At 41.0% G+C, this 14435-nt stretch overlaps 3 protein-coding genes across 7 annotated transcripts; 1 reads left to right on the top strand and 2 right to left on the bottom strand.

Moving 5' to 3' along the window:
• Window positions 1-74: 74 nt before the first annotated feature.
• On the bottom strand, window positions 75-3579 carry Vimar (visceral mesodermal armadillo-repeats). Its single transcript, XM_071789430.1, has 10 exons — window positions 3252-3579; window positions 3017-3154; window positions 2681-2914; window positions 2201-2367; window positions 1860-2091; window positions 1532-1678; window positions 1068-1463; window positions 837-969; window positions 510-772; window positions 75-425 (listed from the first exon to the last, which is right to left on the bottom strand). The coding sequence occupies exons 1-10, from the start codon at window positions 3262-3264 to the stop codon at window positions 271-273; spliced, it is 1878 nt and encodes a 625-aa protein (XP_071645531.1). The 5' UTR covers window positions 3265-3579; the 3' UTR covers window positions 75-270.
• Window positions 3580-3737: 158 nt separating this feature from the next.
• Window positions 3738-5457, top strand: LOC139819766 (transmembrane protein 242). 2 transcript variants are annotated; one of them, XM_071789456.1, is made up of 3 exons: window positions 3738-3898; window positions 4465-4841; window positions 5212-5457. In XM_071789456.1, the coding sequence occupies exons 1-3, from the start codon at window positions 3829-3831 to the stop codon at window positions 5215-5217; spliced, it is 453 nt and encodes a 150-aa protein (XP_071645557.1). In that variant the 5' UTR covers window positions 3738-3828; the 3' UTR covers window positions 5218-5457. The 2 variants fall into 2 exon arrangements, with proteins under 2 accessions (XP_071645557.1, XP_071645558.1); XM_071789457.1 differs by lacking the exon at window positions 3738-3898 and adding an exon at window positions 3960-3984.
• Window positions 5458-7108: 1651 nt separating this feature from the next.
• LOC139819764 (very long chain fatty acid elongase 6) lies at window positions 7109-14342 on the bottom strand. 4 transcript variants are annotated; one of them, XM_071789452.1, is made up of 4 exons: window positions 14041-14342; window positions 13663-13929; window positions 10903-11281; window positions 7109-9189 (listed from the first exon to the last, which is right to left on the bottom strand). In XM_071789452.1, the coding sequence occupies exons 3-4, from the start codon at window positions 11226-11228 to the stop codon at window positions 8637-8639; spliced, it is 879 nt and encodes a 292-aa protein (XP_071645553.1). In that variant the 5' UTR covers window positions 11229-11281; window positions 13663-13929; window positions 14041-14342; the 3' UTR covers window positions 7109-8636. The 4 variants fall into 4 exon arrangements, with proteins under 4 accessions (XP_071645553.1, XP_071645552.1, XP_071645555.1 ...); XM_071789451.1 differs by having other exon boundaries at window positions 13663-14342; XM_071789454.1 differs by lacking the exons at window positions 13663-13929; window positions 14041-14342 and adding an exon at window positions 11900-12046.
• Between the last annotated feature and the right edge of the window lie 93 nt (window positions 14343-14435).

Consider the following 14435-nt stretch of genomic DNA (forward strand, 5'->3'; position numbering starts at 1 on the left):
CGCTTAATTCTCGAAACGGTTTCGCAAAGATCTTTCAGCAGGAGAATCAATCGCAATAGCATCGATAGAATATGTATACATCAATGGAATATATATATTTCTCGATAAATAAAATATTTTTTGCAATCTGTGGATCAAGTTGGGACAATTTGGTCATTGAAGAAGTCTGTATGGTTCTTTGGAATGATGGAAGATACAACGGTAAGAGAATGGCAGCGCGTATGAACGCGTTAGGTTCCGAGTTGGTCATTGTCATCGTCGTCGTCGTCTCTAGTCGCAGTTGGTTCCCAAGGCGGTGCCCAGCGCCGCTCGCAAATTGGTAACCCGGGCCTGCAGTTCCGTTGCGGAATTCTCATTTATGTGCAGTTGCAAGATCTTGCACGCGTTGGCCAATCCGCAGCTCTTCAGATGCTCCTTCAATCGGTCTAAAACAAACAGCGCGTAAAATTGTCAGTCGATCGAATATCGAGTAATGATACTCATTCTCTCAGGATGGATCTTTAAGATACCTGATTGTAGAACACTGTCCAATAGCGACAACGCGTTCAGTACGATGTGCACTTCGAGATTTTCGCGGGCGAAGAACTCGCACATGTTACGTCCAAAGCCCGCTTTGATCAGTAACTCCTCGGATTCCGCCGGGCAGATCCTCGTCAGTATCGTAAGACCCAGAATCGCTTCGTTTTGCATTAGCGCGTGTTGCGCCAGAAGCATGCCAACTAGATGCTGCACCGCACCGTACTTGATAATTGACAGAGCAATTTGCTTGTCCCTAAAAATTATGTATAAAAAGTTTTGGAACCAAGCCTTTTGCCAGTAAGCCTTCGAGAACGAACCTGCTGTTGTTTATTAGCCAGGCGATTAATCGATTGGCTTCGCCTTGGACACCAGGATGATCTTCGGTACTGCACCACTCAACTGCCCGCTTAATCAAGTCCTCTCTTCGTCCTAAAGAGATCGCGGCTTCCCCTGAAGCAAATAATTCAGCCTTAATTATTACGTTACTCATTCTGTGAATCAAGTTAAATATCGCTTTAAATTCTCCAAAGAAGCTTACGACCTCTTACTTTGACCGTCTATGACTATCCTAAGCGTTCCCAGTAATTTGAAAACGACGGGGAAGGTAGGAATCTCCAGCATTGGATAGAGAACGTCGATCAAACCATCGGCAAGAATCGGTGATTTGTTGTCCGCGGGTATAACGAGATTACGTAACGCGCTGAGCAAGGCATGCTGGCATCTAATATCGCCTGATTTGGTGCCGTTTTTTTCAAGAATTTTTAACAGCTTTCGATGAATCCCCTGCTCGACCATGCGCTTGCAATGTGTGTCGGTCCGCGCGACATTGCCCATGGCCAAAACGGCGGTGATCTGCAAGTCTTCGTCAAAGCTCTCCAGCCATTCTACTAGCTTCTTGTACACAGGACCCTTGCTATCGTCGTACAGAAAATTCATGCTGTCATCTAAGAAAAAAGTTGTATGTTTGTTACAGCTGGTAAAGTTTGCATTTGCATTTTTTTCTAGGACTCACCTCCAGTTAAAATCAAAACGATTAAGTTACAGGCAACTTTGAGAATTGACCGAGTTTCCTCATCGTTGCATTGGGGGCCATGTTTCTCCAATAGTTTCAGGAGCAATTCACACACTCCTGCCTTAGCTAACAATAGCTTTGCATTTTCTAGGAGAAAAATTACGTTATTATAAGCTATTGCTCTTTAATTTAAATAAATTGGATACTTAAGTCCAATTTTGTAAATTTACTCAAGTCTAATTATACTGAAATATTTAATCACTGTAATCCTAATTAAATTTGCACAATTTACATCAATCTAATTTTAATTATTAATTTATTAGTTTACCGTCTTCCGCTTGGCCGTGCAAGAGCTCCAAGCACATCTCAGACAGCTCAGAAGAAGTGTCATTGGCTAGTATGTCAACCAGAACTCTCGTCAATCTCTCGTCGAGAAATATAATATTCTCGTCGTTCAATATCCCTAGAGTGAGTAACACGTGCATCGCCGCTTCGCCACCGCTAATTCCATCTTCTTCCAAAACGCTGCAAACAATTGGTACCATGTCCTCCTCGAGTGCCTGGCGAAGTATATCTTAATAAAATTATCGCTTACCGTCGCTTTCCATTTTGCAATATCGCTATTTATTGTCAATTACAAATGTATAAATGTATTTTCAAAAAATTTACCTTCTTGTACAACATATCCTGATCCACCAAAAAGTTCAACAAGAATCCAGCAACTACATTCCGCAGAAAGCTGGCGCCTTCAACATTTTTCAAGGCAATTCCTTTCTTTAATAGCGCTAGGATCAGTTTCAAACCATCCTGCTCTCTCACCAGTTTTTTACCGATCTCTGCAACACAAATATTTATCATTAACTTTTCAATAATGAAACATGCATATTTATGAACTATATTGAGAGAACTCAATATAAATATCCACTTAAATACATCAAAGAAAACTACTAAAACTTGATGGCTATTATTTATCCTTAGCTTTTCAATAATGAAACATGCATATTTATGAACTATATTAAGAAAACTCAATATAAATATCCACTTAAATACATCAAAGAAAACTACTAAAACTTGATGGCCTATTATTTAGAAATAACAGATAACTGTGTAAGACAGATTTTCTCGTATAAATATAGCTATTGCAACAACCATTCTCATAGCAGATGTTTCCTAGAGCTCTGGAAGTCTGCGTCAATATGTCTACATCTTCTTCCTTTAGCAAATCAATCAATGCCCGTATCAACTCAAGACTGGTACATTTCTCTCTTCCACGATCAGTCTTTGCGATCTCCGCGATAGCCTTTGCGGTCTTCGCTATAATCTGTTTTGATTTGTGCCCAAGCAGTGTCAGGAAGACTTCGTCAATGACTAATTCGGTGGTCTCTGAAATCACGCATCGTTGATAACAGTTTTATGCGGTGTAACACTAAGTTACTACAGCACTACAGCAGTCAACTTTATTGCAGCTTATTCATCCGGTTATACCTCCGATCGACGTTTTGCTAACATTCACCACGGAATCCAGTATCCGAGCAACATTGGGACATTCCTCTTGCGAGGCCTCAAGTCTCACGACGCGCTTCAAGTCGTCGACGAGCATGTCAATATTGTGCTTCGCCTCGCCTGTAACACATACATCTCGAGAGATCTTCGCCCTTTCGAAAATAGACAGCCCGGCGGAGAAGAAGGGTGGGAATGGAACGCGAGACAGGGTGATTACCTTCCATCTCCATCGCAGGCAAGTGCGCGTCGAGAATTCGCCAAACTCACTCAGTCGATTCGCTCCGATACCGCACTTCCCTCACGGATCTTGTGTAAAAAAATATCTCTCGCTCTATTTTGACGTACAATCGACTTCTATTCTAAAGATCATTGTTACTGAGCATTTTCTCCATCCTACGGTCACCACTTCTCTGCTCCACTCACACAATCATGCAACCCTTTATTATTCCAATGGCACATGCGTGATGCGCAAAACGAAAATATCGTTGCCGCGTTGTTTTCACTTGCTTTCTCGCTCTAACACGTGGACACATATGACATGACACCCACATTGCGAATTATCGGGATTTTTAAACCAGATCTCGATTCGCTAAATAACTGAGCGTGGACTGCTTTACCGACCGTAGGCAGTTCAACCGCGCGCGAAGTTACCGACAGAAAAATCTTTGTGCAATATCGATCCATGGACAAATGTGGCTGCGTTCTTCGCTCATGAAGATAACTTTACGGACACGAGGTTTGGAGCTTTAAAAATGGCGGACACCATCGGCTAGTTTTCCTTCTCCCGTAACGCGATGGCGGAATCAAATGACACTGTAGAAACGTCCGTAACGAAATCTGCGAAACGACGGGAGAAAATTTATGGTATATTTTATTCGAGAAAAGTATCGAGGAATATTCGCGTATACGTTGCTCGCCGCAAGCTAACCTCACTTTTGTGATGGATCAGGGTGATTTTCTGCTGCTAGGACTGCACAAACACATGAGCTATCAGTTTGTTTATGGCTTGTCAATTTAGCTGGCTTGTTAATTTCACTTTGCTAAATTGCATCAGCCTTCGCGCAACACACTTTACATTTAATATGAATGAGAAACCATTTTGAGATGTAGCAAAATAATTTTGATTACGAACGATGCCTTTCACGACTGTCTTGTTTACGCGAGCATTACTTCCGAACTTACGACAATTTCTCCGCGTAAATGAGTGAATTGTCGTAAGTTACTACAGAAATAACGCTCGCGTAAACATAGTACGTGTGAAATTAATATTTCAACTCTTATTTGATAATTATCGCATAGCAATTTTCCATCATTCGGACAATATATAATTGTTTTTAATTAATATTCAACCAAGTTTTTTTTTCAAAATTTTCTATTGATATTTATTCAACATTAATGCTCCTTCAATAAAATTATTGTTATTTTTGCAGCTGCGGTGTTTCTAAGCACTGTCGCAGGTATTTCTGCCCTTGCTGGATTTGCCAGGGCAGTGGCGGCAACCAGGAAACAAGATCCAACACATTTTGGAGATGGAATGTCCGGTATAAAAGGAGTTCGTGAAACTGGAGCTTCATTAGCTATGAGAGCCCTTGGCTGGGGCACGTTTTACGCTATCACAGGCTGTGGCTTATTTTTTTATGGAATCTGGAAGATCTCTGGAGCCACTAATGCAGAGGAATTCAAACTCAAGATGGGTTCGGTGCTACCAAAAATACCTAAGAATAATCCGCCCCAAAGCAGGACGGAGTTCGAGGGCTTGACAGATTTGTTGACATATATTTCTGAAGATTGGGGACGAAACAAAGAGGTATAATTGACCCGATTATAAAATATTCAGACATTTTGATCTTTCTAAAAGTTTAAAATGTTTAAAATGCCAGAATAGAAATATTTGGGATTGATATACAAGGGTATATACAAAGATATAGAAAAACTTCTCAAGTCTGTAAATTTTCAATCTTCTTTTCAAGTTCCTTCTCAAAATATCGAGAATTAAATCATTAAATGATTTAACAGAAATTATTTTGCAGAAATTCGAATAGAATTATTTAGAGAACGCGGTTTTTTTCCTTAAAATATTTTTGCAATGGTAATTACATTAAAAAAATATACGAGTTATTTCAGACAAATTACTGAGTGACGTAATGATAATGATTTTATTTGTGACTTTTTTGCAGGAATAAATAGTGAATGATATCTGTGTGTGATATCAGAGCTGGTCATTGTTGACTTAATAACATACGATTCGCGTAATCAGCTGAGAATCGTACGACTGGGTCACGCACGGGTTTACTGCATGCATAAGTAGTAACAAGTCAAGTCTTGTGAACCTTTGTATCAAAGTGATTGTTGGAAGTTAACTTGTGGAAGATTTTGTATATTTGTTGTACGTAGATTTATATTTAATAAAAATTACGAAACTACGTCGTTTCCTTCTCATTTCGTAGAATAATGGCGCACGATACTCAATGATTCATTCAAGCCAAATCTTTATCATCTTGAAATTGCGTTAGAGAGAAAAAGAGAGAGTGTGCGCGCGCGCGCGCACACGCGCGTGTATATATGTGTATGTGTCAATTTTTGAAATAATGCTCGATTCTCCGTGACTTGGCCGATAGTGGGAATCGACTAAGATGTTTTTATTCCAGTTTTTGCAAAATATTCAATCTATTTTACATTTGTCCTTTTACATTATGTATTGACCTTTTCTGCCTTTCATTGAAGATAATTTCAGATTCATTATCCATCAGATTCATTTCACGTGATGAATTAACAAAAAAAAAATCAAGGACTTAGAACGTATATACGATATTATCTAGTTTTTTCTGACCATGAGATAAATATGTAGACAAGCTTGTTTTATTGAAGTCACGTATATAACAGATTGCGCGTTCTGTTGACAAAAATATTTAACGAGTTTTTAAGCATGGCATATCGTACAAAAGAAATTGATTACATGAGCTTGCTATCAATGCGAGATAGATCACGTTAAAGGAACGTGAAACTTGACATATACTTGCCCGAAAAATGATGAAAGGTACAAAGGTGGTCTTGAAATATAGAGGATTGCATAAGAGCAGGCGACAATGTAATATTAAACAATCAGTGATGCGTAGAAAAGTGTACAGTATATATTATCATTATCGTAGTATTGTATTCATGAACATAAAATAACATTTCGATCATTTCGTTCAGAAGCCAATATCCGTCGTTGTACGTCATCGAAATTCATTAAGTAAAGTCGATTTTAGTATTCGCATAATAAATACGTAAACGATTATTTGAATTATTTTCTCGCGACTAGTTGACAACTTATTGATAAACAATTATAATTAAATATATACATTAAATTACAAGAGATAAGAGAATGTTTACACGCATAATTGTACAATCTCTAATTTATGAAAAGAAATAACCCTTTTTTCAAGATGCTTAAGTACTTTTCTAAATGTAAAAATGTACATGTATTGTTACGACATGCGATATTCATAATCTTTGTTATAAAAAGAAAAAATTGCTACAACTTCTTTCTCAAGATGTATATTAGAACTGATCAATATCTACAACTACTTGTGCAAGACTGTTCTTAAACTTTTCAACGATGGTATGCGATTTTTAATGCGATTTAAATTTGATGTCTAAGACGTTTATTTCATTTTCTACAAATTTATAAATTATTTTAAAAAATAGATTGTTCGTACGACTATTAAGGACTGTTCGCCGGGTACATCCTTAATTCTTTCTGCCCCGTCGAACGATAGCACTGAGCATGTTTCTCACCACATTTCTCTACGCATTATTTAGGTCGCGATTTTTACTTTGACAAGCTATACATTTTCATTATATAGGCGATAAAGAAATGAATATAACGGTAAAAAATTCTCCCAATAACAAATCTATGGATTATAAGATAACGTTGCTTACAACGACATTTAAAACTGACTTCCTTTTTCTTCTTTTAAAATTGAAATTTGATTAAATTATCGAAAATTATGTGGATTTTTCGCATATTGCGTTTACAGGACTCGTAATTGAAGCGATTTCAAGATAGGATAATGGAAAGAAGATATAGAATCTGGTGTCATGTAGGATTTATAAAGAATTATTATTTACACATGTACGTGTTTGGTCTTATAAATTATTATTAAATAATACCCAGTGTGTATATATATATATATCTCCAATTGCAAAAGAGAGATATAGATAGTAACAAAAAAATCATAATAACAGTTGTGCAACAGCCGCTCGGACCTGAGAAACGCGCGCGCGCTCGCACACGTTTCTTTCATATGCAAAAGTAGCTCTTTATTAATTACATATAAAAAATTTAAAAGAGGAGAATCGCCGTGTGCTTTCTTGCCCGCCCCCCTAAGCGAATCTCCTCCTTAGGATATCGTCCGCGCGCAGGCGGACGCTAATTGGCTATGGATCCTTGATTAGAATCTATGTATCCTACGACCTAAGGACCCTGAAAAAAACCTACCCTAGGATCGGCAGACCGTAGGACCTAAAGATCCAATGAAATATGAATCCTAGGTGTTGTAGACTCGAAAATTTATCAATTCATTGTTTCACGAATCCTATAGGTAGATCTTAGGATCTTATAAGAATCCTGAGAGGTACGTATCTTAAATATGCCTTAGAATCTATGGGCTCGAGAATTTGACAGATTCTGTGCTCCGCAGACCCTGTCTTACGAGTCCTAGGATATAAGGATCCTGAGAAACAACGGCACCCAAGATCTATAACTTTTTAGGACATACGGCTCCTAGAATCTAAAAAGAGTTTAAGAAATATGATTCCTAGGATTCGCGGACTTAAAATTCGATGGTTCCTAGGATGATACAAAATCCTAGATATACGAACGCTATTTAATCTAAATCCTTGTCTCAGACATATTTACAAATCCTAAAAATTTAGAGGCTATCCTGTGTGCCACATACTTTAGGCTATATATATAACTTTACATTTCAACACCTAATGAACAATTTCATATCTTAGAATGTAGACTCCAATATAGTCTACGTGTCTATATGGGTCCATACGTTTCTGAAGGCCTGAAACTAGTATCTCCCATCTTAAAAAGATATCGCAAATATCGCAATAATAAATAACGATTGCGTATTTATTATTAACGAAATTAGCGTAAAATGCTCGTGCCAAAGATCACGTTTCAAAAAAAGAAAAAAGAAAAAATATACACATTTTCAAATATTCGAAATTACAGTATTATATTTACAGTAAGTGAGTTAAATAAAACATACATGTCAACATTACTTCAATTAATATCTTAATGTATAATTATTTAACTAAATAATTTTGAAGTAGAAAAAGAAAATGCAAACAATAATTTAAAAAATCGCACTATAGTCCATAAAACTTTAAGTTTAGCGATAGTATCCATTGAACACGTGAATCCTAGAAGCCGTTAAACCCTAATATTTCCTATCATAAATAGATCCTGGATGTATTATGGCTACGTCGACCAGCGGCGTGAGAAAGAAACAGAGAAAAAGAAGGATGGAGGAAAATAGAAAAAGAGAGTTGAGGGAAAGAGATAGAGAAAAGGGCGCCCAGGCGCCCTAGTGTGCCGAGTACCGCCTTAATTGGCTTTGAGCTTGTCGTTATAGCCGATGTGACCAGGTGCGCTATTGGCAAAGTGCTTCTTATCGGTCTTCTTTCCAGCTACGTACGCCTTATGGAAGAATCGCGCGAATAGGACAAAATAGCTCAAGTACATCGCGAAGCTAAAATGGATATTCATGCGGGTGATGTTGCAGTCCACGTTGCCGCTCTCCAGGTACTGATACGCGGATATGTTGATAAGGCAACCGATCACCATCTGGGCAAGCTGTAGCGTGGTGATCACCATAGAGATCGCTTTAGGTGGCCTGTACCGCATCGCTTTGAGAGCGTAGTAGGTGTACATGATCGAGTGGACGCAGTAATTCATCACGACGTACCATCGCGCGGATGCAGTGTACTCCGAATACGAAAACCAGGAGTACAATAAGACGGTAATGTGGTGATACCAGTGCAGGAAGATCAGCGGCTGTTTACGCAGCACGATGAAGATCGTGTCGCCGAGCTCGGGTAGTTTCGACAGCACGAACATCCACGTCCAGAAGCCCGACACGCAATCCTGCTCGATAAAACTGCAACCAAATTGATGATTTTCTTGTAGAATATATTTTCAATTGTGTGTCACACAAACATCTTACAGGAATTTACAGGAAAATTTCAAGTCGTAATCATTCAACTGTACGATTATTTAGTCAGTGTCATTATTTCCTGTTCTACGAAATTATCGAAGTTTATCTTCTCCATTTCAGAGGAAATTCATGCAAATTTATGCTAAATAATAATTTATGCTAAGTCGACTATAATACAAGAAACGAGTAGAAGAAATTCAAAAACCAAATTGAAGACACATAAATCACATACATACATAAATAACTTGTGTATTATATATTCACATATTGTTTGAATAAATATTTTGTGCGTTTATCGTTATGATCTAACTTGCAAGTTGTTTCACAAAGAACACAATTCATCTGTGCTTTTCTTTTACCTATGCTTTGTTTTAAAACTTTTCGTGTGTAATCTACTATACAATCCATTATCAGGTATCGTAAATTTAAATGTTACAATTATATTATCTCATTTCATTTGCTTTTAAAATATCCGTCTTTACGAAATCATATATTTTTCAATGGTTTCGTAAAGACAGACATTTTAAAGTGCAAATTGAAATCAGATAATATAATTGTAACATATATAAATTTACGATATCTGATAATGAATTGTACAGTAGATTACACATGAAAAGTTATAAGAAAAAGCATATAGATAAAAGAAAAGCACAGATAAATCGTGTTCTTTGTGAAACAATTTGCAAGTTAGATCGTAATACGTTTACTATACGTAAACAATTAAAACTACATTTAATTATATTCGCGATTAACAAGTAATCGCTCGAACGAGACTCTTCATATAATTACGATCGAACATCTCTCTATGAGATCGTTTGATCTTCCAATTATGAAACTCCTAATGAGCTATGAAGATTATTAATATACGCACATACACATGAAAAATCTCTCTCGGAAAACTTACTAATATTGATCATAATTATCCTAATCTAATAAGCATCTTACGTGTTTATAATTTTGAAGCTACTGTGATTTTATTTTTGTATTAGAATTTTCGACTTTAAATTCTAAATATCCTTTCTGTCGCCTAAAACATGCCATCTAAATTTTAAATTATTTTCAATATTTCTATTCTACAACGTAGAAATCTGTTTTTGAATGCTACATCCCACATAGCATGCATACCAAAAAAACGTCCAGAAGATATCCTATCTCCTAAATATATGTTCGGGATATCTTCTGGACGTTTTTTCGATATGCATGCTATGTGGGATAAATGACGAAATAAATTCTTTTAACTGTATAACGAAAAAAAAAAAACAAAAAAGAGAATTATTCAACATTACCATAAAGAAGCGCGAACAGGGATTTCCGAAACACTATTCTCCACATAGCACTGACGGACTTTCAACGATTCATTACGCTTCTTATGAAACGTCGTCGCCGTAAAAAAATTTGATAATCTATAACCATTGTGGCTTATGGCTTATACAAACGGATTCTTCGAGGTAAAAGGTTATACAAGATATCAAGTATATCCATTCTTTCATTCAGCTACAAGTAAAAATAAACACTTGTCGACACGCGAAATTGGCAGTGATTACTAATTCTGGTAATGATAAACAGTAATTATTCGAAGCTGTCGCCACGAATGTGTCTACAAGAGGTTTCGGGGAAGCTCAATTGTTTATCGATTTCGACGAAACAAAAACTGACCTCGGTATGCAAATGCTGTGGAGCAGTCCGTGATGCCTGAGGACGTGTATCAATTCGGGCGCCGTTCTGGTGAAGCCGATGATAGAAAAGGTAGCCAATAGCGTGTTCCAAAGACACAGTATTCCCCTGAGTTCGAATCTGGGCCGGCTGGCCATGTAGTGCTGCCCGCCGAATATTAGGATCATGTACAAGCCGCAGTAATAGAAGCCGTTCGTCCAGTTCTTCACCATCCATTGCTTGGTCTCGTGGTGGCTGAACGTCTCCTCGAAGTTAAAAATGTAGGAATAATTCGGGAGGCTCACCTCCATGTAATCCACCTTGTTCATCCTTGGTGTTTATTTTTTCTTTTTTTTACAGATCGACGTCTCGCACGGCAAGTCTGCAACAGGCACGGATAAATAAATCGCGGATGTCTCGACTTTGCTCACAGGTCGAGGCTTCACGAAGTTACAGCGCGTAATCCGGAGGAGTCTCAAAGCCGGCAGGAAAGAATGTAAACATCGCTTTCGCGAGGTCTCTCTTTTTTTTCTTTTACAAATTCAAGCAAGAGACACACAGGCTTACGACGAGGCTTAAATTCCGAAAGGTGCTATTTGCGCGTATGTCAATATTTATACTTGTTTAATTTCGATATCGCGAAACTCGAGGACCGTCTCGCTCTCTCGGGGGCTCATTCAGGTCTGTCCACGCGTGGAGCAATATCCGATCTTATATTTAAAATCGCCCGATAAGATCGGACCTGGGTCCGGGCCAATGGGACGACCGAACGGGCTCGCAAGATCTCGGCGGCTATCTCGAGCACGCGATCTCGAGGCTTGCATTTTGGACATTTGGATTTTGAGACCTGACTCGCGATAATATATCGAACCGATCGGACCATGGGTCGGTGCACAGTCCGATTTAACTGTAGCGTCTTGAAATTTCGAGTAGGGGATCAAGTTAATTAAGCGTTATCTCGGAGATTTCGGGCGATCTCATTGGCCGGGAGGGATCTTACGATCCAGCTTGAGAGCCAGCTGGCTCCGTGGAGCGCGATGCCGCAATCTCGACTCTCGAGTGTGCGTGCACCGTGCACCGGCTTGAAAAAAGGAGCGCGATCCTCCGAGAGACGCGCCGCGCCGCGCGCAGCCGCGCCGCGCACGCGTGAGACACGAGCGCGCCAATCCGAGTTCGACCCTCGATCTCACGCCGCGCTCACGCGATGCACGCGATCGATGCTCTCCTCCGAGGAGGAGGCCGGGAACGCGGTTTTACGACGACACGCGACGGCGACAGCCTCGCGGGAGAGAGATCCGCGCCGCGCGCTCGCGGGATCACGCGATGCCATGCCTCGCGCGCGTGTTTCACCGCCGCGGACGACCGACGCATGAACCGTTCCCGCATATCCGGACGGGGAAGGACGATATTTCGAACTCACGGCGACGCGGGCTGATTGATTCGCAACGCGTGCCCCGTGATCGTTGAAATTACGCCGGAAAAACGAGACGGGTAGATGCGAGTCACGTGAAGCATCAATTTAAAAAAAAAAAAATTGCGTCGTTATTCCTCCTTCAGAGTTGATAGAAGTTGAAAGCGCAGCGTTTTCGACGAATGCAGACGCAGGGGAAAATTGTTTAGGTATATACGCGAAACGCGCGGAGTTAACGATATTTCTGCGCGCTGAAGACGAAAATTGGACACCGGAGAAACCAATATAGAATAACATTATCGCTCCGGAAGCGATACGAACGATACATCATGTGTATGTACAAGCGACATGAATATTCAGAGGAGAGAAAAAAAAAATCATTTACTGGACTTGGGTGTACCTAATAACAATATTGCGTAACGGTAAATGAATATTCAGTTTTTCAATTAAGACGTCAAACGTACGTCAATGTTAAAATAAGCTTCGACCGATTCTAATGACTCTGCGAAGACGAAGGTCACAAACGCGGCAAATGAATGCTACTTTCGGCAGGTGTAATAATTCGCTTCTTTCGAAGCTGGTTCTTTCAAACGACGAAGGCCGACAACATAAACGGGCGATGACTCCATCCTCCGTAAACACGGCGGGTTTATTACCTCGACGCGGGATAACTTGTCCGACTAGCGATTTGGTAAACGTAGGCACGTGTCGCGTGAAATCTTTAATAGACGCCTCTCTCTCTCTCACGAAAACCACGACTCTCGCCAGTGGAACGCGAGGACGCGCGCGCTCGTCGAACGGTCCTAAATACATACACTTAGCCGCGGCGCGGCAAGGTGTATCCGAGGCATTAGCGCGCAGCGCGTGTATCTCCATCCGGGTCGTGCCGTCTGGAGTGTGCTTTCTGATAGCGAATTCGGACGCTTGCACTGGTGCACACTGAGTGCGCACTAAGGCTTGTTTATAATCTACTCTTATATTTAAAGTTGCTTAAATACACATTTAAAAACTTTGTAGCAAAAAGAAATCTGTAATATCTATATAGATGCTGTACAAATCATTTTATGGCTTAACAATAAGTATTTAAGATGATCTGTAAATATAACAATTGATTAAGAACAAGCCATTAGTGCGCATTCAGTGTGCACTAGTGCAAGCGCCCGAATTCGCTATGAATGATTTCCGATCCACGTTTTCACACACGGGCGCGGGCACGAGAAGGTGCCCAATTCGTTTCATTCAACCCACACACACGTACCGGCGCGGCGGCGTCGGCGGCCACGTACATACGTGCGGCCACGGCGTCCCGCGCGCGCGCGCGCACGCACACAGGCAGGTGGGCGGTTACGTACCTAGACTGACGTTACACCTTTCGCCAATTTTCCCCAAGTCGTTCTAGGCGAGGAAACGGTTCGGCGGCGCCGTCGCGTCGTCGTCCGGGGCACGGATCTGCGGGCGAACGGGCCCCAAAAGGAGGCACGGAGCTGTCAAACGTCAAACGGGAGGCCCCTCTCGGTCGCGTCGCCGAGCCGGCGCGTGTCTCCGAACGTGAGGCGAGGCGGGCAAGGCCACTTCCTATTGGAGCGATGAGCCACCGGGTGGCTGGCTACCGGCGCTTTCTGATACACGAGCGAAATCGATAGATAAACAAACGGGAAAGGAGCGGTGACGGGACGAGAGATAGTACACTCCCGTCGTCCTGCCGTCGCCGATGTTGTCGCGTGACTCACGCTCTCTCTCGCTCTCGATCTCTTTCAATATAATCCCGTCGCCGGACCGCTTGCACGCTCCTTCCGGGTTCCACGCGAGCGAGCCGCCTCTCTTTCTCTTTCCCTCTATATATATGTAAATAATTGTGTGTGCGTGCCTAAAGACGCGCCGACGTCGCGCTCGATCATGTGCCCGCACACACCACGAAGACAAGCCGCGCTATGCCGCACGAAATTGCCCACCCGTCGTCTTTATACCGTTACCTCACGGCGAACACCAGACACCTCCGACCTCCCCAGTTCCCCCGCGCGCTCAACCGCTTGCACTTTCCACACCCGATACCCGATTCCGTGCGGCGGAAGCCGCGCGGCGAGAGACCATCAGCGGCGACCGCGCGGGCGGCGACATCTGTCGG

The sequence above is a fragment of the Temnothorax longispinosus genome, chromosome 9, assembly GCF_030848805.1.
Source record: "Temnothorax longispinosus isolate EJ_2023e chromosome 9, Tlon_JGU_v1, whole genome shotgun sequence".
In the NCBI taxonomy this organism is placed as follows: domain Eukaryota; kingdom Metazoa; phylum Arthropoda; class Insecta; order Hymenoptera; family Formicidae; genus Temnothorax; species Temnothorax longispinosus.